Source organism: Lipotes vexillifer, unplaced genomic scaffold (genome assembly GCF_000442215.2).
Source record: "Lipotes vexillifer unplaced genomic scaffold, Lipotes_vexillifer_v1.1 scaffold200, whole genome shotgun sequence".
Taxonomy (NCBI): Eukaryota; Metazoa; Chordata; class Mammalia; order Artiodactyla; family Lipotidae; genus Lipotes; species Lipotes vexillifer.
This window is the reverse complement of record NW_006790475.1, coordinates 911,754-936,326: the sequence shown is the minus strand read 5'-3', so window position 1 is coordinate 936,326 and position 24,573 is coordinate 911,754. Positions and strand designations below refer to the sequence as shown.

The 24,573-nt window shown below is 42.3% G+C and overlaps 1 protein-coding gene across 2 annotated transcripts in view; it reads left to right on the top strand.

Moving 5' to 3' along the window:
- Positions 1-5,444: 5,444 nt before the first annotated feature.
- The window catches only part of TUBGCP5 (tubulin gamma complex component 5), a 58,794-nt gene continuing 39,665 nt past the window's right edge, over positions 5,445-24,573 (top strand). The window contains exons 1-3 of one of the 2 annotated variants that reach the window (XM_007463767.1): positions 5,445-5,605; positions 8,239-8,292; positions 8,409-8,517. In XM_007463767.1, the coding sequence (XP_007463829.1) occupies positions 5,460-5,605; positions 8,239-8,292; positions 8,409-8,517 (309 nt within the window). In that variant the 5' untranslated portion in view covers positions 5,445-5,459. The remainder of the gene's footprint in view (positions 5,606-8,238; positions 8,293-8,408; positions 8,518-24,573) is intronic. The other variant, XM_007463766.1, reaches the window with a different exon arrangement.

The following is a 24,573-nucleotide window of genomic DNA, read 5'->3' as shown; positions in this document are numbered from 1 at the left end:
CCAATAAGCTTTGTGCCCTCATATACTCACAGTGTCTCACACACAAAGCCCACCCAACACAGTGTCTGCCACAAACACACAACACTAAATACAGTTTCATATACATATGTTTCTAAACAGTGAGTTGGAAACATCTTCTGAAGGCGGTTCAGTAAAAAGGGCCACGTGGACACTTCTCGGCCCGTCTTGGCTGGCTTCATCTCCCCTCTGAAGCAACACAGAAAACCTTCTGGAGGTGCATCCTGCAACAGGGTCCCACACCCTCCTACAACCGACACAAGCTGACTTTGGTGGAGTCCCTACCACCCTCCCCAGGACTTCCTGGCCCCCCTCCAGAGGGAGACAGAGACATCTTCATGGTGTGCAACCACCTGCACCCTGTGAAGGGCTGTGGTGGGACTGGGGCACCTCCTTGGCCTGATTGTACAAACTGAACAGTCCTGGCCCTCCCCCCCGCCATTTGGACATTTTTTGGTGGAGGCTGCTCGTTACTGAGACCCCACAGGACTGAGGCATGACCAGGTGTGCAACCTCTAGGAGCCCTGGCCAACCCAGACCGCTGTCCCCACTCCAGGGGGTGGCCTGGAAATGGTAAGGGAGAGTCATACGCTCACCAGGGCCTAGGTGGAACCGTGCCCAGCCCCTCACCTCACCTTGGTGCCCCCAGGGCCTGTCTGTCCATGCTGCGTTGTCCCCACCACCAGAGGGGGACAGAAAACATTGGGAGACGCACTGACCAAGCAGAGTCAGCCAGGCCCGGGTGGCCCCTGTCAAAGATAAACATAGCGAGACATTAGTTAAAGCCAGAAAACAGGTTTTACTCAGTCACTTCTGACAGTAGGGGATAGAGCTGAGCTCTGTTCCAATAAGTGCAGAGCTGATTTGGGCATTTTAGAGGAGAATGATGGAGAGGCGTGTGACGGCTGGGCACAGTCAGAGAGCTGACGAAGTACACAGGGTTGCTCAGTGCAGATGCAACGTGTTCATCTGTGTTTGTTCACTGGCAGTTTTGGAAGTTAGGACAGAGACTGGGAGACAGAGGCCTTATCTTAGTGATTACATTTCCAAGGAATGGCTCTCAGGTCCTTGAGAGAGATGCTTCTGAGTTGCAAGAGATAGATACAATTACAGACCCCTTTCAGTAAGTCCTCTAAGAAAGGGAGGGCAGGGGCCAATCATCAGGTGTCGGCTAGAACAAATAGTACACTTCATGTCAGCACTGGGCATTCCCAAGCAGGTATTTTGTTTGGGGTGGGTGGTGGGTGGGACCTGGGGTCATCCTAGAGACACATGCTGCCAAAAGACAAGCCACAGTTTGCTCAAGTCTTTTAGTGGAAGGGTTTGGATGGAGTTGTTCTGTGCCATGAGTTCTTGCAGTTCTTACTCTCTGGGCCTCAGAGGGTGGGCCCTGTGCAGCGGTGTGGGTGTGCATAGACAGCTTCCACAGTTGCCCCTCTCTGCCTGAATCATTCCAGGACTGTACAAAACATTGTGTGAGGTGCTCCCAATGCTGCGGAAGCCAGTCCCAGACATCCTCTCCAAGCCTCCCTAGATCCAGAAGTGGACATGGAAGCATTTTCTAAAGGGGCGTGTGATGACAGGGGCCCATGCGGGACTGTGGCTGGACCATCTGCCCCTCCACAGGCATCTCTGGCTGCCCACTCCAGAGACACACATCTCTGTGTGTCTCTGGAGGCACATCTGACCACCGAGCCACACCTAGGACTGTGGCCAGGACAGTGCTATCATTGGGCCTCCCTGTCCATCCCAGATCAGTCTGACTCCAAAAGGGACTTGGTAAAAATTTCAACAGACACATGTGGTAACCAGGCCCCATGCAGGACTGTGTCTAGGCCCCAGTACCACCCCATGGCATCCCTACCCAGTGCTACGCACAGAGAAGACTTGGAGACATTTTCCACAGTTGACCAGGGCCCATGCCTGACCATGGTCAGGACACTCCGTGGGGCTCTCTGGCCATCCCAGGCCAGTCTCCACCACTGATGAGAGATTAGGAAAGTGGTTGGGTGCTGCCTCCAGTGACCTGCCCTACAGAGGACCTCATGGAGTCTCGGCGGGATCTCAGGGTGCATCTGACCTGCCTGCAGTGCCCCCTTCTCTGGTCGGGACATGAAAACATTTGGGGGGCTGCATGAAATGACCAGGCCCACATGGGATACCACCAGGCCTGGGCACGTCCTTCTTGATTCTCACTGGCTCCCCATCATTGGAATAGGTCTTAGGAGTGTTTTAGGAGTGCCTTCTACGACTGGGCCCCATAAGGCACCATTCCAGGGGCCTCTCTGGCCAGCTCACACCAATCCCCATTTGTAAGGAGGATACAGAAACAACAGCTGAGATGAAGACTCCCTCTTGGAGCCTCCATGTCGGTCACAGGCTGGTGTTCACCACCAAAGTGGGACATAAAATTTTCTGGGGGCACATCAAAAACTGGACCTCACACATTACTCTCCCTGGGCAGCCCTTGCTGACCTGGGCCAGTGCCCATGTCCTTCAGAGGTGAACATCCAGAGGCCATCCAATGACCAGACCCACACAGGACCAGGGCCTGACCCTTAGTGCCCTCTCAGACCTCCCTGGCCGGCTCATGGTGGCACATACCCACCACTTGAGGGGAACTTGGAAATGTTTTTGGAGGCACACTAATGACTTGGGCCCATGCAGGACCAGAGCTGTGTCCACGCTGCCCTCCCCTGCTTCCCATCTGGCTCGGGCCAGTCTCGGCCAGAGTGGGGCTAGGAACACTCAGGTGCTGCTGACAGCCGGGCCTTTGTGGGACTGTGGCAGAGCCCAGAGCCCTCCCCAGGCCTCCCTGGCAGGCCATTCACATCTCAGCCACTGTAGGGGGATTGAGAAACGTTTTGGGGAGGCACCCTTTTTATTCAGAGTCAGGTACCAGCCCAGGTCAACAGGGAGGCCCCAGGGGGCACCCCAGTTCTGGCCATGGTCCCACTTGGCGACTAAAAGGTGGGTGCACATTCTGAAGATATTGATGACCCGCTCTTGAGGGGGGGTCATCACCAAGACAAGCCTGGAGGCTGCAGAGGCACCTTGGCCCTGGCTGTGCTCCTGCCTGGTGACTGGTCCTTGGAGACACCTCAAAACATTTCTAAGCCTCTCTCTGGTGTGGAAAGGCCTGGGCAGGCGAGGGAGGCCTGGAGAAGGAGCCTGGATAGGTCCTGGTATTGGGACCCCCACCCCCAAAGTTTCTAATTCCCCTTCCAAGGCCAGGACCAGCCCCATTAGTACAGACAGGCCTGGGGAGGGCACTCTGACCACAATCCTGCATCAGTCCTGGTCACTGGCTATATCTCCCCCAAACATTTCCGATTTCGCCTCCAGAGGTGGGCATCACCTCAGGCTGGCCATGGATGAAGGGAAGGGCATTGCACCTCCCCCAAATTTTTGTAAGTTCCCTCTAAAAGCCAGCCCAACTTGTCTGGGCATGTAGATCTGTGGTAGGCATCCCTAGACGGGCACAGTCCCATATATGGCACATTTGACAGTAACACCCCTTAAATATCTCTAAGTACCTCCAAAGGGGACATTAGGACAGGCTGGACAGGAGGATGGGGATGGCACCCTTAGCCAGGCTGCAGTGGTGCCTGGGGCCTATTCTTTGCATGCACTTCCAGAAAATTTATCCAAGGGCCATTCTGGAGGGCTGCACCGGCCTAGGCCAGCAAGGGACACATGGCAGTGCACCCAGCCTGTTTGCTGTCCTGTCTTTGTATGTTCTTTCCAAAAATGTTTCCATATACCCTGCAGAGTGGGTGACCAGCCTTTGAGGCCCACAGAGGATATCTGGGGCCCAACTGTATTTTGAATGGGGCTCAGTCATCAGAGGCACCTCTAGAAAAAATTTCCAATTCCCCTTCCAGAATGGGAACATTGGCCCAAGCCAGCCAGGGAGGCCTGGGAGAGTAGCTCAGTCCCTTCTGGGTCCAAGACATTGGGAGCACCCTGTGGAAAGTTTTCTAAGTATCCCTCCAGAGGTCAAGACCAACCAGCTTGATAGGGAGGCAGGAAAGACACATGTAAGTGTGTATGTATACTTTGATTTTGGAGATGTACAATAAGTAATTACAGATTTGGAGTGCTAAGGAAAATGTGAGCTGCATACACAAATTTGAGAGTTATAAACACACAGATGATAGTTGAGACTGGAGTAGAAAAGACTGCCTAGGGAGAGAGTATAAATTCCATTCCACAGAATCATTTCTGCTGCTATGATTTTCTCCTTCTTGTAGGATTTGTGCAGTTGTGTGCAGCCTATGTTTTAGGTAGTTGTTTGTGTCCCCTCAAAATTCATAATTTGGGGCTTCCCTGGTGGCGCAGTGCTTGAGAGTCCGCCTGCCGATGCAGGAGACGCGGGTTCGTGCCCCGTTTCGGGAAGATCCCACATGCCGCGGAGCGGCTGGGCCCGTGAGCCATGGCCACTGAGCCTGCGCGTCCGGAGCCTGTGCTCCGCAAATGGGAGAGGCCACGACAGTGAGAGGCCCGCATAACGCAAGAAAAAAAAAAAAAAAAATTCATAATTTGAAATCCTAATGCCCAATATGCTGGTATTCGGGAGGTGATTAGAAAAGGAGGGTGGAGCCCTCAAGAATGGAATGAGTGCCCTTATAAAAGAGGCCCCAGTGGGCTCCCTTACCCCTTTCACCATGTGAGGACAAAACCAGAAGTCTGCTTCCAGCAAGCAGGCCCTCACCCAATCATGCTGGCACCCTGATCTCAAAATCCAGCCTCCAGAACTATGAGAAATAAGTTTCTGTTGTTTATAAGCCACCCAGTATGTGGTACTTTGTTACAGCAGCCCATACAGACTGAGACAGTGGTGTATCAGCTATCTTTTACTACGGTAATGCAGTGTAATAAACCACATGAAAACCCAGTAGATCTCTAAAAGAAAAAAATAATTAAAGAGTTCTATGTAACAAGTCTTGGAATGGTTACGAGCAATTCTTAACGGAAAGTTTTAAAGTACAGTTTTAATTACGAACAACAGCAAAGACATTACTCTACCTCTGGCCAACGGGGTTTACCAAATTCTCCTTGGGCCACTGGGAGTTACTGGCAAGAGCAGGAGGTGTAGCACTCAGCCTGTGTGTGGGACAACGCACTTTCCTTACACCTGCCGGAGCGTGGGCCACTTGTAGGCAGAGGGGAACCGAAAGATCACTGGAGATCACCTCTAGGAGAAACTGAAGCTTAGAGAAGAATGGGCAACTAACGGATCATGGTACCTTAAAGTGCAGGTGCATAAAGATACACCGAAGGAGAAGTGGCTGCTCTCAAAACATTAGGCATTAAACCATCAACGCGACTGCAGCGCGAACTCTCGCGAGAGAGGCCGCAGCCTCGCTGAACTAGGCGGTAGCTCGAACACTCGCGAGAGCGGGCGCGACCGGGCAAAGGGCTGCGGGAGCGCCGAAGGTATGGCGTCTCCTGCGCCGTCTTGGAGCCGGCTGGACCGACGGCAAGAACGCGACGTGCGCGAGCTCGTCCGCCTTGTGGCGGGCGTCCAGGACGAGGCGGACCCCAACTTCCAGCTCGCCTTGCACTTCGCTTGGTCCAACTTCAGGTGCGGGCGCGGCACCGGAGCCGGGGACGGGAAGAGGTCTGGCGAGGTGTGGGGCGCGTGGCGCGACCGGCAGAGCCCCAGCGCGCCTTGCCGTTCCAGCTGCTTGGTGACCTCGCCCCTTCTGGGTCCCTGACGCGGTGACACACGCAAGCTCAAACAGTGGGTTGTGGGTTGCTGGGGGGTCGTCCTCCAGTCTTAGAAGTGCGTCCCTAGGGAAGGGTTCTGTCTGTCCAGTTCCCTGCCCCGCTCACTGCACTTAGCGCGGGCCACTGCCCATCAAACAATTTTTTGAATGGATGGGTGAGTAAAGTTTTAGAGCAAAATAATGGCCATACCCAATTTAAAACTGTATTCTCGCTGACTCTCCCTCCCTGCTCGGGCCACTCCAGATCTCTTTTACCCTGCCCTTTTTCTTTTTCCAAAACGCGTAGCATGACACATGGGATAACTTAACCTGTTACTGTTTGTCGTCTCCTCCCCCACCTTCATGCAGAATACAGCTGCCACCAGGGTAGGGATCTTCGTCTGTTTTGTTCAGTTCTTATTCCAGCACCTAGAACAGTTCTTGGCATAGAGCACACCAGGCCACCTAATGCAACTTCTAATACAGTTTTTCATGTAATTAATTTTTAAAGATTTATTCAGTTTAGGTACTTAGGTGAAGTCAGAGCTCCCATTTTTCTTTATGGAACATGTAAATTAGACGATACTGTTTTGACCATTACCTATAATTAAATTATTTTTTAAAAATTATTATTAGAAGAATGTTAGTCATTGTTAATATTCTACCTGTTTAATTTCAATAGAAATCTTCTTGAATAGTAAACAGTTTTGCAAAATCTGTAATCTTGATTATCAACCTTAATGATCATAAAGTGCCTACTTGGTTTATAATAAGAATAGATGAATCTAACAGCCCCCCCAAGTTTCTGAAATAAAATACTCAGTTCTTAAATGTAACTTATAAATATAACAATGCCTGAATAGGTGATATAAATAGAGAAATTTAAATGCTGTATCTCAAATAATTTTTTATATTAATATTTCTAAATGACAGTAGGTAAGTGGACATCATTTTAGAGTTGAGAGAGACATTAGCAGTTATTATCTACTTTTGCACACTGAGAAACTAAATTATTATAAGTAAAGTGGTATTCCACTCAGCCATTTACTGGGTTAGAATTAGATATGTTATTTAGTAGTATAATTTACTTCTTTTAAGTACAGATTGTGTGGCTTTGATACTAAAAGATGAAAAACAAGAGCTGAGTGAGCTATACTATAATTTCATGATGCTTTAATCCATCAGAAAAATGAACAATTCATGTTTGTTTTTTTAAAAAACTGTGACCACATTCTAGGCCTTAGAAATTCATAGATAGGCGAAATAAAGCTTCTGTCCTTCAGTAAGACAGACAAAAATTAATTACATATGATGTAGAATAGGACTTCTTAACCTGAGGGCCTGAAGATAGAATTCAGGTGTTATGGATTTGGACTAGAAAAAAATTACACTAATCTCTAACTAAAAAGTAGCATTTCCTTCAACTATGAATGAAAGCAACAAGCAGTTACTTATTGTATGACTGTGTCACCAGCAGAAATCACATATTTCACTGCCATATTGTAGTTATTGCAGATTTTTTTTTTTTTTTTTTTTGCGGTATGCGGGCCTCTCACTGTTGTGGCCTCTCGCGTTGCGGAGTACAGACTCCGGACACGCAGGCCCAGCGGCCATGGCTCACGGGCCCAGCCACTCTGTGGCATGTGGGATCTTCCCAGAGCGGAGCACGAACCCAAGTCCCCTGTATTGGCAGGCGGACTCTCAACCACTAGCGCCACCAGGAAAGCCCTGCAGATATTTTTAAATGTCATTTACTGTTACATAGTTATGAACCCACTGCTAGATTTTGTTATTTAATGCTGTAACAAAGATATATGTTTCTTACTGTATCACAAACTTTAAAAAGAATTTCACAAATAAATAAATAAATAAAAATATAGGGCTTCCCTGGTGGCGCAGTGGTTGAGAGTCTGCCTGCCGATGCAGGGGACACGGGTTCGTGCCCTGGTCCGGGAAGATCCCACATGCCGCAGAGCACCTGGGCCCGTGAGCCATGGCTTCTGAGTCTGCACGTCCGGAGCCTGTGCTCCGCAATGGGAGAGGCCACAACAGTGAGAGGCCCGCATACCGCAAAAAAAATAAAAAATAAAAAAAATATTTCACAGCTGTATTTCACTATGCTTGGCTTCTTTTGTATTTCATTTTGATTAAAAGCATTATCCTGAGAAGGGGTCCCTAGGATTCACTGGGCTTTGCTGGCATAAAAAGATTAGGAACCCCTGCTATAGAATGTATTGTGCTGGACTTCGACACAGGGCATTATGAAAAGACAGAGCCAGAGGACAGGGTTGGGTAGCTCAGGACAGCCTGTGTCCTATGGAAAGAATGCTTGAGCATTCTCTCAGATTCAGTGGTTGTTTGCATGAATGATAGAGGTGATACAGGGAGAGAGGTGCACTCACTGGAAACATATAGCTGAGTATAGGGTGTCGGGGAGATGTGCAGGGTTGTGAGACTAATCTGCTTAGCTATATGACAAGATTGTTATAAGAATTATTTTCTCTTTTAGATTTCATCGTTTCTTAGATGTCAACAGCCACAAAGTAGAAAAGACAATAGAAGGGTAAGTTTATATGTGTGTATATATATGTGCATGTTCAGATATATATGAATTTTCTTATAGACCTTTTTGTTAATATAGCTTTACAGTTATCAGTTGATTTTTTTTTAACGTTTTAGGATTTATGAAAAATTCATCATTCATTCTGATCTCAGCAAAGCTGCTAGTTGGAAGAGATTAACTGAGGAATTTCTAAATGCATCACTTCCAAGCATAAAGGAAATCAAGGTATGCTATATTGTGAGATCTCTGTTGTATTTTGCTGTTTCTAATCTGATTATTGTCAGTCTGTTTCTATTAACATTTAAACATTCATTCTGTTTTAGTATTGTCTACTAAACCATAATCTCCTGGAAATTGACTTAAGTGTTGCCATCAAATCCAGTGTGTCTCAAGCTTGTGACGAAAGAAGAAGTATGTTCTTGTTTAATCATCTTAGCCCCAACCTACTATGGAAATTGAGATCAGAGATTGGCAGAAATAATAGCACTCTCTGGCTGTCCTTAAACTTTTAAATGACTTCTCTGCACTTGGCAATGATAATTATTCATATATTGCTCACTAGATGACAGGTGCTTTTCTAAGGACTTCCATATTCTGTCATGGGTCCCCAAGACCACCTTTAGGCTCAATGATTCACTGGAATGATTCACAGAGCTCCAAAAAAAAAAATTGCTCTCCTTTTTGTTATGGTTTATTACAGTGAAAGGATACAGATTTAAAATGAGCAAAGGGAAAAGGCATGGGGTGAAGTCCGGGAGAAACCAGCCACAAGCTTCCAGATGTCCCTTCCCAGTGAACTTGCATGGGGATGCACTTAACTCTCCCAGTGACAAAACGTTGCAAACTAGGGAAACTCTCCTGAGTCTTGGTGTCCAGGATTTTCTTGGGGATCAGTCACATGGATATACAGTGCCCATGTGGCTGACCTTAGCTACTCAATCTCCAGCACTCCCAGAGGTCAAACCAAGGACTTCAGGCCTACAAAATCATTCACCATAAGTCACATTGTTAGCATAAACTGTCTGGTCAGGCTGATAACAGTGTGGCCCAAAGAATGGCATACAAATATACTGTACTAGCAGGATATTCCAAGGGCTCAGAGGATATCTCAGGAGCCAGTCAAGGGCCAGTCCTGAAGATCTTTGAGATGTTCAGGGTTTGGGCAACCCAGGCCTCCTGAGTTAATCCTTTAGTGCATACATATATTAACTCAATCTTCACAATAACCTCTGTGGAGTATTCTGTTATTGATAGACTTTCCCTTTGTCTGCACTGAGTTGGTGGCCTAAGAAAGAAAGCTTTAGATAATTTTTAAAACTGTCCATAAATTTAAGGAAGGGCTATAAAGGTATTTCTGGAGGAGAGAACTGCAGTGCTATGAACCCATGCCCTAAGGATTAGAAATACACTTCTCTGTATTGTTCCTGCAAGGATCATTTTGAAAGAGAAGGAGGCAAATCTTTTTTTTTTTTTTTTTTGTGGTACAAGGGCCTCTCACTGTTGTGGCCTCTCCCGTTGCAGAGCACAGGCTCTGGACGCACAGGCTCAGCGGCCATGGCTCACGGGCGCAGCCGCTTCGTGGCATGTGGGATCTTCCCGAACCGAGGCATGAACCCGTGTCCCCTGCATCGGCAGGCGGACTCTCAACCACTGTACCACCATGGAAGCTTTTTTTATATCTCTTCTTGATTCATTTTGTGTAGCTTTCTGGATAGGCTATAGAACTTAATAATTTAGGCACTATGACACCATAATATTAATAATAAACATAAAGGCAAGCATTTTTAGGGCATTTACTACATGCCAGGCACTGTTAGTCCAATAAAAACCATCTTCAGTATATACTGTTACTATCATTTTGCCAGGCAAATGCCCTAATCTCAGTTTCATCTGTACCAGTGAAAATACCTATGTGGTGCAGAATAATTAAATGAAAGTGAGTGTCACTTCTGATTCCTACTTTGACCTTTTTGTTGCCATCTTTGGTTATTTTTCTGTACACCCCCAGTCACAGGACTCACTGAACACCGTGGAACCACATACCCTAGTTCTTCTGTGGCACATCCTATGTCCTGTACCTGCCCTTCCCCTTGTGCCTGAGGAATCTCATCATTTAATATTAAATTCAAATAGTCTACACATACTTTTAACTTGTTTATTATATTTGTTATTGTTTATTTCCTATCTTCCCATTAACAGGAGTTTTACAGGTGTAGGCTTTGCTTCTGATGTGTTCTCAGGCACCTAGAACAGAGTAGACAATAGATATTTGTTGAGGAAATAAATCTGTGTATTCCTTTCTGCCTTGCTGTCCCTCTCTGTCCTTGGCTTCTTCCCCACTTACACAGGCAAAGTTGGTTGGTTGCCCTTTTCTCCTTTGCTGTGGTGTCTTTGACACAACTCTTGTAGTGCAGCAATAACGTCACATTTTTTCAGCTTTATTGATACATAACTTACCATAAAATTTCTCCATTCTGAATGTACAGTTCACTGATTTTTAGTAGATACGTAGTTATGCAACCACAGTCCAGTTTTAAAACATTTCCGTCACCCCAGAAGTTCTCCTCAAGCCCAGTTTTTTTGCAGTCAATTACTGCTCTCACCCCAACCCCACACAACTACTGATCTACTTACTGTATGTATAAATTTGCCCTTCTGGGCATTTCGTATAAATGAGATTGTATAATATCCAGTTTTTGTGTCTGCTTTTCTTTCATGATGTTTTTGAGGTTCATCCATGTGTAGCATGTGTCCATATTCTATTCTTTTTAATTACTGAATAGTATTCCATTGTATGGATATGGCCACATTTTGCTTAATCACCAGTGGATGACATTTGGATTGTTGCCAGTTTTTGGTTAGTATGAATAATGAACTGCTGTGACTATTCTCATATGAGCTTTCTTCACACTTCTTGGTAGATTTCTAGGAGTGGAAGGGCTGGTTTAAATGGTAAGCTTAGGTTTAACCTTTAAAAAAAACTGAATAATTATTTCCCAAAGTGGCTGTATCATTTTATATTTCCACTAACAGTGTTTAAGTGTTCCAGTTTCTCCACATCCTTTCCAACACTTGTTATTGTTTGTCTTTTTCATTGTAGACATCCTAGAGAGTAGGTAGTAATGTCTCCTATGGTTTGATTTACATTTCCTGAGTGACTAACGATGTTGAGCATTTTTTCATGTGCTTTTTAGCCATTTGTATGCCTCTGTGATATTCATTCGAGTCTTAACCATTTTTAAATTGGATTGTTTGTCTTCTTATTAAATCCTCAGAGTTGTTTGTGTATTTCTCATGCAACTTCTTCATAGAAAAATGATTTACAAATATTTCCTTCTAGACCCTACCTTATCTTTTCATTTTCTGAGTGTTTTTTTTGAAACTCAAAAAATTTTTTCATTTTAATGAAGTCCGTTTTAGCTATTTGTTTCTTTCATGACTCATGCTTTTGATGTCATATCTAAGAACTCTTTGCCTAACCCAAAGATATACTTTTCTCCTCTGTTTTCTTCTAGCACTTTTAGTACTTGCACTTAGATTTGTGACCCACTTTGAGTAAATTGTTGTATATGTTGTGAGGAAAGGATCTAAGTTTGTTTTTTTGTTTTTGCCTACGAATATATTCTTCTGGCCTGTCACCATTTGTTGAAAATATTATTCTTTTCCTATTGAATTGTCGTGGCAACTTTGTCAAAAACAAATTTACCGTATAAGGATTTACGGGCTTTCAATTATTTCATTAATCTTGTATGCCTGTCCTTACACAAATACTACATACTACACTGTCTTTATTACTGTAGCTTTATAGTAAGTTTTGGAGTTGCGTGATATAAGTCCTCCAACTTGTTTCTTTTTCAAAACTGTTTTGTCTATTCTAGACCCTTTGAATTTCCATACACATTTTAGGGTCAACTAAACTTCTGCAAAAGCCAGGGGGGGTTTTGGCAGGAATTGCATTGAATCCATAAATCAGTTTGGGAAGTATTACCATTTGTTAGGTTGAATTGTGTCCCCCAGATAGATATGTTCAAATCCTATCCCCTGATAATCTGTGCATGTGACCTTATTATAGGGTCTTTGACAATGTAAGCAAGTTAAAATGAAGTCAAACTGGATTAATTCATTGATTGGTGTCCTTATAAGAAAATAGAAATTTGAATACAGAGACACACATGGGGCAACACCATGCAGTGAAAGAGGCAGAGCTTGGAACAATGCAGCTATGAACCAAGGAACGCCAAAGATGGACAGCAACCATGAGAAGCTAGGAAGAGTCAAGGAAGAATTCTTCCCTTGAGCCTTCAGAGGAAGCATAGACTGCCAGCACCTTGATTTCAGACTTCTAGCCTCCAGAACTGAGAGAGAATAAATTCCTTTTGTTTTAAATCACATGGTTTGTAGTATTTTAAGGAAACCCTAGGAAACTAACACACAATCTTAACAATATTAAATCTTTTTTTTTTTAAATAATGCAGTGTGTTTATTTTATTTATTTATTTATTTATTTATTTTTGGCTGTGTTGGGTCTTCGTTTCTGTGCGAGGGCTTTCTCTAGTTGCAGCAAGTGGGGGCCACTCTTCATCACGGTATGCGGGCCTCTCGCTATCGTGGCCTCACTCGTTGCGGAGCACAGGCTCCAGACGCGCAGGCTCAGTAGTTGTGGCTCACGGGCCTAGTTGCTCCGCAGCATGTGGGATCTTCCCAGACCAGGGCTCGAACCCGTGTCCCCTGCATTAGCAGGCAGATGCTCAACCACTGTGCCACCAGGGAAGCCCCCAATATTAAATCTTTTAATCCACAAATATGAACTCTCCATTTACTTAGATCATTTTTAATTTTTTCACCAATTACCTCATTTCTTTTACATTTATTCCTAAATATTTTATTCTGTTTGGTGCTATTATGAATGGAATTGTCTTAATTTCATTTGTGGTTTGCTTATTGCTAGCATGTAAAAAATAGAACTCATTTTTATATTGATTTTTTTTTATACCTAGCCTTGCTAAACTCATTTATTCTAGTAATTTTCTCTGGATTTCCTTAGTATTTTCTACACTTAGGATTGTGTCATCTCTGAATAAAGACAGTTTGACTTCCTCCATTCCAATGGGAGGTGTCTTTTTGTTTTTTTGTCTTATTGCACTGGTATCAGTACAATGCTGAACAGAAGCCAGAGTTCACATCTTTGCCTTGTTCCCAGTCTTAAAGGGAAAGCTTTAGTTTCAACCATTTATTATGATGTTAGTTTTAGGATTTTCACAGCTGCCCTTTATCTGAGGGAGGATGTTCCTTTGTATTCCTAGTTTGGTGAAAGTTTTTATCGTGAATGAGTGTTGGATTTTGTCAAATTTTTTCCTGTGTCTTTGAGATATCATATCTTTTTTTGCCTTGAATTCTATTCATGTGTCTTAGCTCAGGTTGCCGTAACAAAATACCACACACTGGTATTTTGGTGGCTTAAAAAAACAAATTTATTTTCTCACACTTCTGGAGACTGGGAGTCTAAGGTCAAGGTGCTGGCCAATTCGGTTCCTGGTAAGGACTGTTCGTGGCTTGTAGGTGGCTGCCTTCTCACATGGTGGAGAGAGAGAGAGCTCTCTGGTCTTATCCCATTGGACCAGATGCTCCACCCTCATGACCTGATTACCTGCCAAAGGCCCCATCTCCAAATACCATCACAATAGGAGTTCGATTTTCAACATATAAATTTGAGGGGAACATAATTCAGTTCATAAGATATAGTGTATTACATTAAATGATTTTTGGTTGTTAATCTGATTTACTTCTGTGTGCACTGAGAAGTACTCCTACTTAAGCTCTTTTCAAGACTGTCCTGGCTTATACTTTATGTGGGCTCTCTCATCTCTGCACATGAACTCAGTCTCCATCGGCCAAAGATGCGGGTGGCTTGGATCCACTCCAGTCTCTGCTGTGCACATCACAGCCTCTAGTCAACCCAAGACGTGGAGAGCTTAGCAAGCCCCCTTTCATTGTCTTGCATCCAGGAGCTCCCTGATAAACCCTCAACTGTTCTGCTGTTCCACTGCTTGCCCGACACTCAGGCCTGCAACTACTGGTGTCCCCACTCACTTGCCGCTGCAATCACCGCTAAGACAATGGCAGCAAAGCTGCTAGTGTTCACTTGCTGTCCAGCCCTGGTTGCAGTACCACTCTGATGGAGCTGGTGGGAGAAGGGAGATAGCTTTAGGTGTACATGCCTCAAACTCACACTGTTCTTACCTGAGGTTATTTTCATGGATAAACACTGCATTTGTATTTGTATACCTATGATTAATCCAGAGCGCTGAAATGGTTGTCTTTGGCAATCTTGTCCAGACTTACAGTTACTTTTTGGGGAGAAGATTTGAAGGCCATCTTCCTCCATCATGCCAGAAGCGAATCTCTAACCCCACTTTACTTAGATTTACAAATAGATAGACATAGTTTCCATAGGAGTTACTCAGTAAATGACACCTTACCTCCAGGCTTGAAACGATGTTTGGCAAAGGAGAATTTAGGGTTATTTGTTATTCTAGAAGAAATAAGCAAAGACTTTGGCATATCTGTAAAACCCCACTGGAACTAGGAATTCTGGCTCTTTGTAGCTTTGGACTTCAGAGGATGTGGAAGTAGAAAATTATTAATAACTTTGAGATTCAAGGCCACCTCTGATATAACGAATGTACAACACATGGAATTGCTCTTTCAATATATATGTACATGTATTTCTTGACTTTCCATAGAGTAGCAGGGATTGTGCAGGTCTTCATAAGACAGACTATGAAGGGACCCGTGGCTGATTTAGAGATGAAGCTCTAACTCTTTACTTTCATCTCTTTGCAAACAGGTAACATAAAAGAGCAAATTAACCCGTGTTGTAAAGGTTAATTGAAGTATAATTGACCTACAACACTATGTTAGTTCCATGTGCACAGTACAGTTGTTTGGTATTTCTAGTTACCGTATGTCACCATACAAAGTTATTACAATATTATTCCTATGTTCCCAATAGTGTACATTTCTTCCCCGTGACTCATTTATTTTGTAACTGGAAGTTTGTACCTCTTGATCTCCCTCACCTATGGCACTTATTCCCCATCCCTCTTCCCTCTGGTGACCACCTGTTGTTCTCTGTATCTGTGACTCAGTTTCTGTTTTGTATGTTTGTTTTGGTTTTCATTTGTTTTGCTTTTTGATTCTACATATAAGTGAAATCATAGAGTCTTTGTCTTTCCCTGTCTGACTTATATCACTTAAGCATAGTATCCTCTGGATCCATCCCTGTTGTCGAAAAAGGCAAGATTTCATTCTTTTTAATGGCTAAGTAATAGTCCATTAATACCACATCTTTTTTATCCATTCATCTATCAATGAACACTTAAATTTCTTCCATATCTTGACTATTGTAAATAATGCTGCAATGAACATAGGGGTGCATATATTCTTTGAATTTAGTGTTTCTGTTTAGTGGAATTGCTGGATCTTATGGTAGTTTTTGTTTGTTTGTTTTTTTCTTTTTTGGTTGTGCTGCGCAGCTTGCAGGATCTCAGTTCCCCAACCAGGGATTGAACCTGGGCCGTGGCAGTGAAACCCCAGAATCCTAACCACTAGGCCACCAGGGATCTCCCTATTTTTTATTTTTTGAGGAAGCTTCATACTGTTTTCCATAGTGACTATACCAATTTACATTCCCACCACCGGTATACAAGAGTTCTTTTTTCCACATCCTCGCGTCTTATTTGTTTTCTTTTTCATAATAGTCAGTCTGACAAGTGTGAGGTGATATCTTGTGGTTTTAATTTGTATTTCCCTGATGATGACTGACGTTGAGCATGTTTTCCTGTGTCTGGCCATTTCTTTGTCTTCTTTGGAAAAATGTGTATTCAGATCCTCTGCCCATTTTTTAATCTGATTGTTTTTTAAAATATTGGCTCTATGAGTTCTTTGTGTATTTTGGATATAAACCCATATTGGGTATATGGTTTGTAAATAGCTTCTCCCATTCAGTAGGTGGCCTTTTCATTTTGTTGATATTATCCTTCATTGTATAAAAGCTTTTATTTTATGTAGTCCCATTTGTTTATTTTTGCTTTTGTTTCCCTTGACTGTGGAAACATATCCAAAAAATATTGCTAAGACTGATGTCAGAGAGTGTACTACCTATTTTTTTTTTAGGAGTTTTATGGTTTCAGGTCTTATATTTAGTCTTTAATCCATTTTGAATTTATTTTTGTTCATGATGTAAGAAAGTTGTCCACTTTGATTCTTTTGCATGTAGCTGTCCAGTTTTCCCAACACCGTTTATTGAAGAGACTGTCTTTCCCCATTGTATATTCTTGCTTTCTTTGTCATAGAATAATAGCCCATATAAATGTGGGTTTATTTCTGGGCTGTCTGTTCTGTTCCATTGTTCTGTGTGTCTGTTTTTGTTCCAGTACCATACTGTTTTGATTACTATCACTTTGTAATATAGTTTGAAATCAGGGCATGTGATACCTCAAGCTTTGTTTTTCTTTTTCAAGATTCTTTTGGCTATTTAGAGTCTGTTGTGTTGCTGTACAAATTTCAGAATTATTTGTGCTAGTTCTGTGAAAAGTGCCATTGGTATTTTCATAGGGATTACATTGAATCTGCAGATTGCTGGGTAGTGTGGTCATTTTAACAGTATTAATTCTTCCAGTACATGACCACTGTAGATCTTTGCATTTCTTTGTGTCATCTTCAATTTTGTTCACCAGTGTGTTATAGTTTTCCAAGTATAGGTCTTTTACCTTCTTAGTTAGATTCATTCCTAAGTATTTTATTCTTCTTGATGCAACTGTAAATGGGATTGAGTTCCTAATTTTTCCTTCATTAGTTCATTGTTAGTGTACAGAAATGCAACAGATTTCTGTATATTAATTTTGTATCCTGCAACTTTTTTTTTTTTTTTTTTGCGGTATGTGGGCTTCTCACTGTTGTGGCCTCTCCTGTTGCAGAGCACATGGCTCCTGCGGCCATGGCTCACGGGCCCAGCCGCTCCACGGCATGTGGGATCTTCCCGGACCGGGGCACAAACCCGTGTCCCCTGCATCGGCAGGCGGACTCTCAACCACTGCGCCACCAGGGAAGCCCTGTATCCTGCAACTTTAGTGATTTCATGAAATAGTTTTAACAGTGTTTTGGTGGCATCTTTAGGATTTTCTTATATATATTATCATGTCATCTGCAAACAGTGACAGTTTTACTTCTTCCTTTCCAATTTAGATTCCTTTTATTTCTTTTCCTTCTCTGATTGCTGTGGCTAGGACTACACTGTATGAAAGTGACAAAAGTGGGCATCCTTGTCTTGTGTCTGATGTTACAGGAAATGCTTTTGCCTTTTTTTTTAACATTTTTTTTTGTATTCGAACAAAGTCACAAAAATTATAATCATCCTCATCAGTTCACTCAGTCCCATGTAATTAATTTTTTTTATCTTGATCTTTTGTTAGCACTTTTATGAATTCATCAGTTTTCCATTAGTGTTCTGAAAATGCTTATTAATTCAGTTCAGCAGTATAATCATTTGCCAGAAACCTGTACTTGTCAGTCTTTTCCATGAATTCCTTGAAGATGAAACCCTTTTACAGGAACATTTTTGCAAAAGCATCAGAGTACACCCAGGACTGTCTATAAATGACAAAACACTTAAAAATGACCACAGTTAAAGATTTGATGAAAGTTCATAATAATACAATTGACAAGGAAATTTAGTTATTTCTGAGATATACATTTTAAAGTAATAACTAGAATTATGACTTATAACATTATACCAGAATATATAAGATTTTTAGGAATTTCATGTAATGGCTGAAACATTTATATTAACATATTTCCATACAAATAACCCAAAGAAAGTTTAGTATTAGTTTTTTTGTTTTGTTTGTTTGTTTTATACAGCAGGTTCTTATTAGTCATCAGTTTTATACACATCAGTGTATACATGTCATTCCCAATCGCCCAATTCACACCACCATCCTCACCCCCCCCACGGTTTTCCCCCCTTGGTGTCCATACGTTTGTTCTCTCCATCTCTGTCTCAACTTCTGCCCTGCAGCCCAGCTCATCTGTACCGTTTTTCTAGATTCCACATACATGCGTTAATATATGATATTTGTTTTTCTCTTTCTGACTTCATTATGTATGACAGTCTCTAGATCCGTTGACATCTCAACAGATGATTCAATTTCGTTCTTTTTTATGGCTGAGTAATATTCCATTGCATCTATGTACCACAACTTCTTTATCCATTCGTCTATTGATGGGCATTTAGGTTGCTTCCATGACCTGGCTATTGTAAATAGCGCTGCAGTGAACATTGCGGTGCATGTGTCTTTTTTTTTTTTTCTTTTTGTGGTACGCGGGCCTCTCACTGTGGTGGCCTCTCCGTTGCGGAGCACAGGCTCCGGACGTGCAGGCTCAGCGGCCATGGCTCATGGGCCCAGCCGCTGCACGGCATGTGGGATCTTCCCGGACCAGGGCACGAACCCGTGTCCCCTGCATCAGCAGGCGGACTCCCAACCACTGTGCCACCAGGGAAGCCCACATGTGTCTTTTTGAATTATGATTTTCTCTGGGTATATGCCCAGTAGTGGGATTGCTGGATCATATGGTAATTCTATTTTTAGCTTTTTAAGGAACCTCCATTCTGTTCTCCATAGTGGCTGTATCAATTTACATTCCCACCAACGGTGCAAGAGGGTTCCCTTTTCTCCATACCCTCTCCAGCATTTGTTGTTCGTAGATTTTCTGATGATGCCCATTCTAACTGGTGTGAGATGATACCTCATTGTACTTTTGATGTGCATTTCTCTAATAATTAGTGATGTTGAGCAGCTTTTCATGTGCTTCTTGGCCATCTGTATGTCTTCTTTGGAGAAATGTCTATTTAGGTCTTCTGCCCATTTTTGGATTGGGTTGTTTGTTTCTTTAATATTGAGGTGCATGAGCTGTTTATATATTTTGGAGATTAATCCTTTGTCCGTTGATTCGTTTGCAAATATTTTCTCCCATTCTGAGGGTTTCCTTTTGGTCTTTTTTATGGTTTCCTTTGCTGTGCAAAAGCTTTGAAGTTTCATTAGGTCCCATTTGTTTATTTTTGTTTTTATTTCCATTACTCTAGGAGGTGGATCAAAAAAGATCTTGCTATCATTTATGTCAAAGAGTGTTCTTCCTATGTTTTCCTCTAAGAGTTTTATAGTGTCCGGTCTTACATTTAGGTCTCGAGTCCATTTTGAGTTTATTTTTGTGTATGGTGTTAGGGAGTGTTCTAATTTCATTCTTTTACATGTAGCTGTCCAGTTTTCCCAGCACCACTTATTGAAGAGACTGTCTTTTCTCCATTGTATATCTTTGCCTCCTTTGTCATAGATTAGTTGACCATAGGTGCGTGGGTTTACCTCTGGGCTTTCTTTCTTGTTCCATTGATCTATGTTTCTGTTTTTGTGCCAATATCATATTCTCTTGATTACTGTAGCTTTGTAGTATAGTCTGAAGTCATGGAGTCTGATTCCTCTAGCTCCGCTTTTTTCCCTCAAGACTGCTTTGGCTATTTGGGGTCTTTTGTGTCTTCATACAAATTTTAGGATTATTTGTTCTAGTTCCATAAAAAATGCCATTGGTAATGTCATAGGAATTGCATTGAATCTGTAGGTTTCTTTGGGTAGTATAGTCACTTTCACATTATTGATTCTTCCAGTCCAAGAACATGGTATATCTCTCCATATGTTGGTATCATCTTTAATTTCTTTCATCAGTGTCATATAGTTTTCTGCATACAGGTCTTTTGTCTCCCTAGGTAGGTTTATTCCTAGGTATTTTATTCTTTTTGTTGCAATGGTAAATGGGAGTGTTTCCTTAATTTCTCTTTCAGATTTTTCGTCATTAGTGTATAGGAATGCAAGAGATTTCTGTGTATTAATTTTGTATCCTGCAACTTTACCAAATTCATTGATTAGCTCTAGTAGTTTTCTGGTGGCATTTTTTGGATTCTCTATGTATATTATCATGTCACCTGCAAACAGTGACAGTTTTACTTCTTTACCAACTTGGATTCCTTTTATTTCTTTTTCTTCTCTGATTGCCGTGGCTAGGACTTCCAAAACTATGTTGAATAACAGTGGTGAGAGTGGACATCCTTGTCTTGTTCATGATCTTAGAGGAAATGCTTTCAGTTTTTCACCATTGAGAATGATGTTTTCTGGGGGTTTGTCGTATATGCCCTTTATTATGTTGAGGTAGCTTCCCTCTATGCCCAGTTTCTGGAGAGTTTTTATCATAAAAGGGTGTGGAATTTTGTCAAAAGCTTTATCTGCATCTGTTGAGATGATCATATGGTTTTTTCCTTCAGTTTGTTAATATGGTGTATCACATTGATTGATTTGCGTATATTGAAGAATCCTTGCATGCCTGGGATAAATCCCACCTGATCATGGTGTATGATCCTTTTAATGTGTTGTTGGATTCTGTTTGCTAGTATTTTGCTGAGGATTTTTGCATCTATATTCATCAGTGATATTGGTCTGTAATTTTCCTTTTTGTAGTATCTTTGGTTTTGGTATCAGGGTGATGGTGGCCTCATAGAATGAGTTTGGGCGTGTTCCTCCTTCTGCAGTTTTTTGGAAGAGTTTGAGAAGGATGGGTGTTAGCTCTTCTCTAAATGTTTGATAGAATTCACCTGTGAAGCCATCTGGTCCTGGACTTTTGTTTGTTGGAAGATTTTTAATCACAGTTTCAATTTCATTACTTGTGATTGGTCTGTGCATATTTTCTATTTCTTCCTGGTTCATTCTTGGAAGGTTATACCTTTCTAAGAATTTGTCCATTTCTTCCACATGTTCCATTTTATTGGCTTAGAGTTGCTTGTAGTCGTCTCTTAGGGTGCTTTGTATTTCTGCAGTGTCTGTTGTAACTTCTCCTTTTTCATTTCTAATTTTATGGATTTGAGTCCTCTCCCTCGGTTTCTTCATGAGTCTGGCTAATGGTTTATCAATTTTGTTTATCTTCTCAAAGAACCAGCTTTTAGTTTTATTGATCTTTGCTATTGTTTTCTTTGTTTCTGTTTCATTTATTTCTGCTCTCATCTTTATGATTTCTTTCCTTCTTCTAACTTTGGGTTTTGTTTGTTCTTCTTTCTCTGGTTCCTTTAGGTTTAAGGTTAGATTGTTTATTTGCGATTTTTCTTATTTCTTGAGGGAGGCTTGTATAGATATAAACTTCCCGCTTAGAACTGCTTTTGCTGCATCCCATAGGTTTTGGATCATCATGTTTTCGTTGTCCTTTGTCTCTAGGTATTTTTTGATTTCCTCTTTGATTTCTTCAGTGATCTCTTGGTTATTTAGTAACGTATTGTTTAGCGTCCATGTGTTTGTGTTTTTTACGTTTTTTTCCCTGTAATTCATTTCTAATCTCATAGCGTTGTGGTCAGAAAAGATGCTTGATATGATTTCAGTTTCCTTAATTTACTGAGGCTTGATTTATGACCCAAGATGTGATCTATCCTGGAGAATGTTCCATGCGCACTTGAGAAGAAAGTGTAATCTGCTGTTTTTGGATGGAATGTCCTATAAATATCAATTAAATCTATCTGGTCTGTTGTGTCACTTAAAGCTCCTGTTTTCTTATTTATTTTCATTTTGGATGTTCTGTCCGTTGGTGTAAGTGAGGTGTTAAAGTCCCTCACTATTATTGTGTTACTGTCAATTTCCTCTCTCTTTTATAGCTGTTAGCAGTTGCCTATGTACTGAGGTGCTCCTCTGTTGGGTGCATATATGTCTGTAATTGTTATATCTTCTTCTTGGATTGATCCCTTGATCATTATGTAGTGTCCTTCCTTGTCTCTTGTAACATTCTTTATTTTAAAGTCTATTATATCTGATATGAGTATAGCTACTCCAGCTTTCTTTTGATTTCCATTTGCATGGAATATCTCTTTCCATCCCCTCATCCCCTCACTTGCAGTCTGTATGTGTCCCTAGGTCTGAAGTGGGTCTCTTGTATACAGCATATATATAGGTCTTGTTTTTGTATCCATTCAGCAAGTCTGTGTCTTTTGGTTGGAGCATTTAATGTGTTCACGTTTATGGTAATTATCGATATGTATGCTCCTATTACCATTTTCTTAATTGTTTTGGGTTTGTTTTTGTAGGTCCTTTTCTTCTCTTGTGTTTCCCACTTAGAGAAGTTCCTTTAGCATTTGTTGTAGAGCTGGTTTGGTGGTGCTGAATTCTCTTAGCTTTTGCTTGTCTGTAAAGCTTTTGATTTCTCCATTGAATCTGAATGAGATTCTTGCCAGGTAGAGTAATATTGGTTGTAGGTTCTTCCCTTTCATCACTTTAAGTATATCATGCCACTCCCTTCTGGCTTGTAGAGTTTCTGCTGAGAAATCAACTGTTAACCTTATGGGAGTTCCCTTGTATGTAACTTGTCGTTTTTCCCTTGCTGCTTTCAATAATTTTTCTTTGTCTTTAATTTTTGCCAATTTGATTACTGTGTGTCTCGGTGTGTTTCTTCTTGGGTTTATCCTGTATGGGACTTGCTGCGCTTCCTGGACTCGGGTGGCTATTTCCTTTCCCATGTTTGGGAAGTTTTCAACTATAATCTCTTCAAATATTTTCTCTGGTCCTTTCTCTCTCTCTTCTCCTTCTGGGACCCCTATAATGTGAATGTTGTTGTGTTTAACAACAGAGGTCTCTTAGTCTGTCTTCATTTCTTTTCATTCTTTTTTCTTTATTCTGTTCCATGGCAGTGAATTCCACCATTCTCTCTTCCAGGTCACTTATCCGTTCTTATGCCTCAGTTATTCTGCTATCGATTCCTTCTAGTGTAGTTTTCATTTCAGTTATTGTATTGTTCATGTCTGTTTGTTTGTTCTTTAATTCTTCTAGGTCTTTGTTAAACATCTTGCATCTTCTCGATCTTTGCTTTCATTCGTTTTCCGAGGTCCTGGATCATCCTCACTATCATTATTCTGAATTCTTTTTCTGGAAGGTTGCCTATCTCCACTTCAGTTAGTTGTTTTTCTGGGGTTTTGTTCCTTCATCTGGTACATAGCCCTGCCTTTTCATCTTGTCTGTCTTTCTGTGAATGTGGTTTTGTTCCACAGGCTGCAGGATTGTAGTTCTTCTTGGCTTCCGCTGTTTGCCCTCTGGTGGATGAGGCTATCTAAGAGGCTTGTGTGTTTCCTGATGGGAGGGACTGGTGGTGGGTAGAGCTGACAGTTGCTCTGGTAGGCAGAGCTCAGTAAAATTTTAATCTGCTTGACTGTTGATGGTTGGGTCTGGGTTCCCTCCCTGTTGGTTGTTTGGCCTGAGGCAACCCAACACTGGAGCCTGCCTGGGCTCTTTGGTGGGGCTAATGACAGACGCTGGGAGGGCTCACGCCAAGGAGTACTTCCCAGAACTTCTGCTGCCAGCGTCCTTGTCCCCATGGTGAGCCACAGCCACCTCCCGCCTCTACAGGAGACCCTCCAACACTAGCAGGTAGGTCTGGTTCAGTCTCTTATGGGGTCACTGTTCCTTCCCCTGGATCCTGATGCCCACACTACTTTATGTGTGCCCTCCAAGAGTGGAGTCTCTGTTTCCCCCAGTCCTGTCAAAGTCCTGCAGTCAATCCCACAAGCCTTCAAAGTTTGATTCTCTAGGAATTCCTCCTCCCGTTGCTGGACCCCCAGGTTGAGAAGCCTGACGTGGGGCTCAGAACCTTCACTCCAGTGGGTGGACTTCTGCAGTATAAGTATTAGCCTATCTGTGAGTCACCCACCCGGCAGTTATGGGATTTGATTTTACTGTGATTGTGCCCCTCCTACTGTCTCATTGTGGCTTCTCCTTTGTCTTTGGATGTGGGGTATCATTTTTTGGTGAGTTCCAGTGTCTTGCTGTCGATGATTGTCCAGAAGTTAGTTGTGATTCTGATGTTCTTGCAAGAGGGAGTGAGAGCACGTCCTTCTACTCCGCCATCTTGGTTCCTCCCCTGCTTTTGCCTTTGAGTATGATAGCTGGGCATATCGTATATGGCTTTTATTATGTTGAGGTATGTTCCCTCTATACCCATTTTTTCGAGAGTTTTTATCATAAATGGATGTTGAATTTTGTCAAAAGCTTTTTCTGCATCTATTGAGATGGTCATGTAATTTTTATTCTTCAATTTATTAATGTGATGTATCACATTGATTTGCAGATGTTGAATCATCCTTACATCCCTGGGATAAACCCCACTTGATCATGGTATATGATCCTTTTAATGTATTGTTCAAGTCAGTTT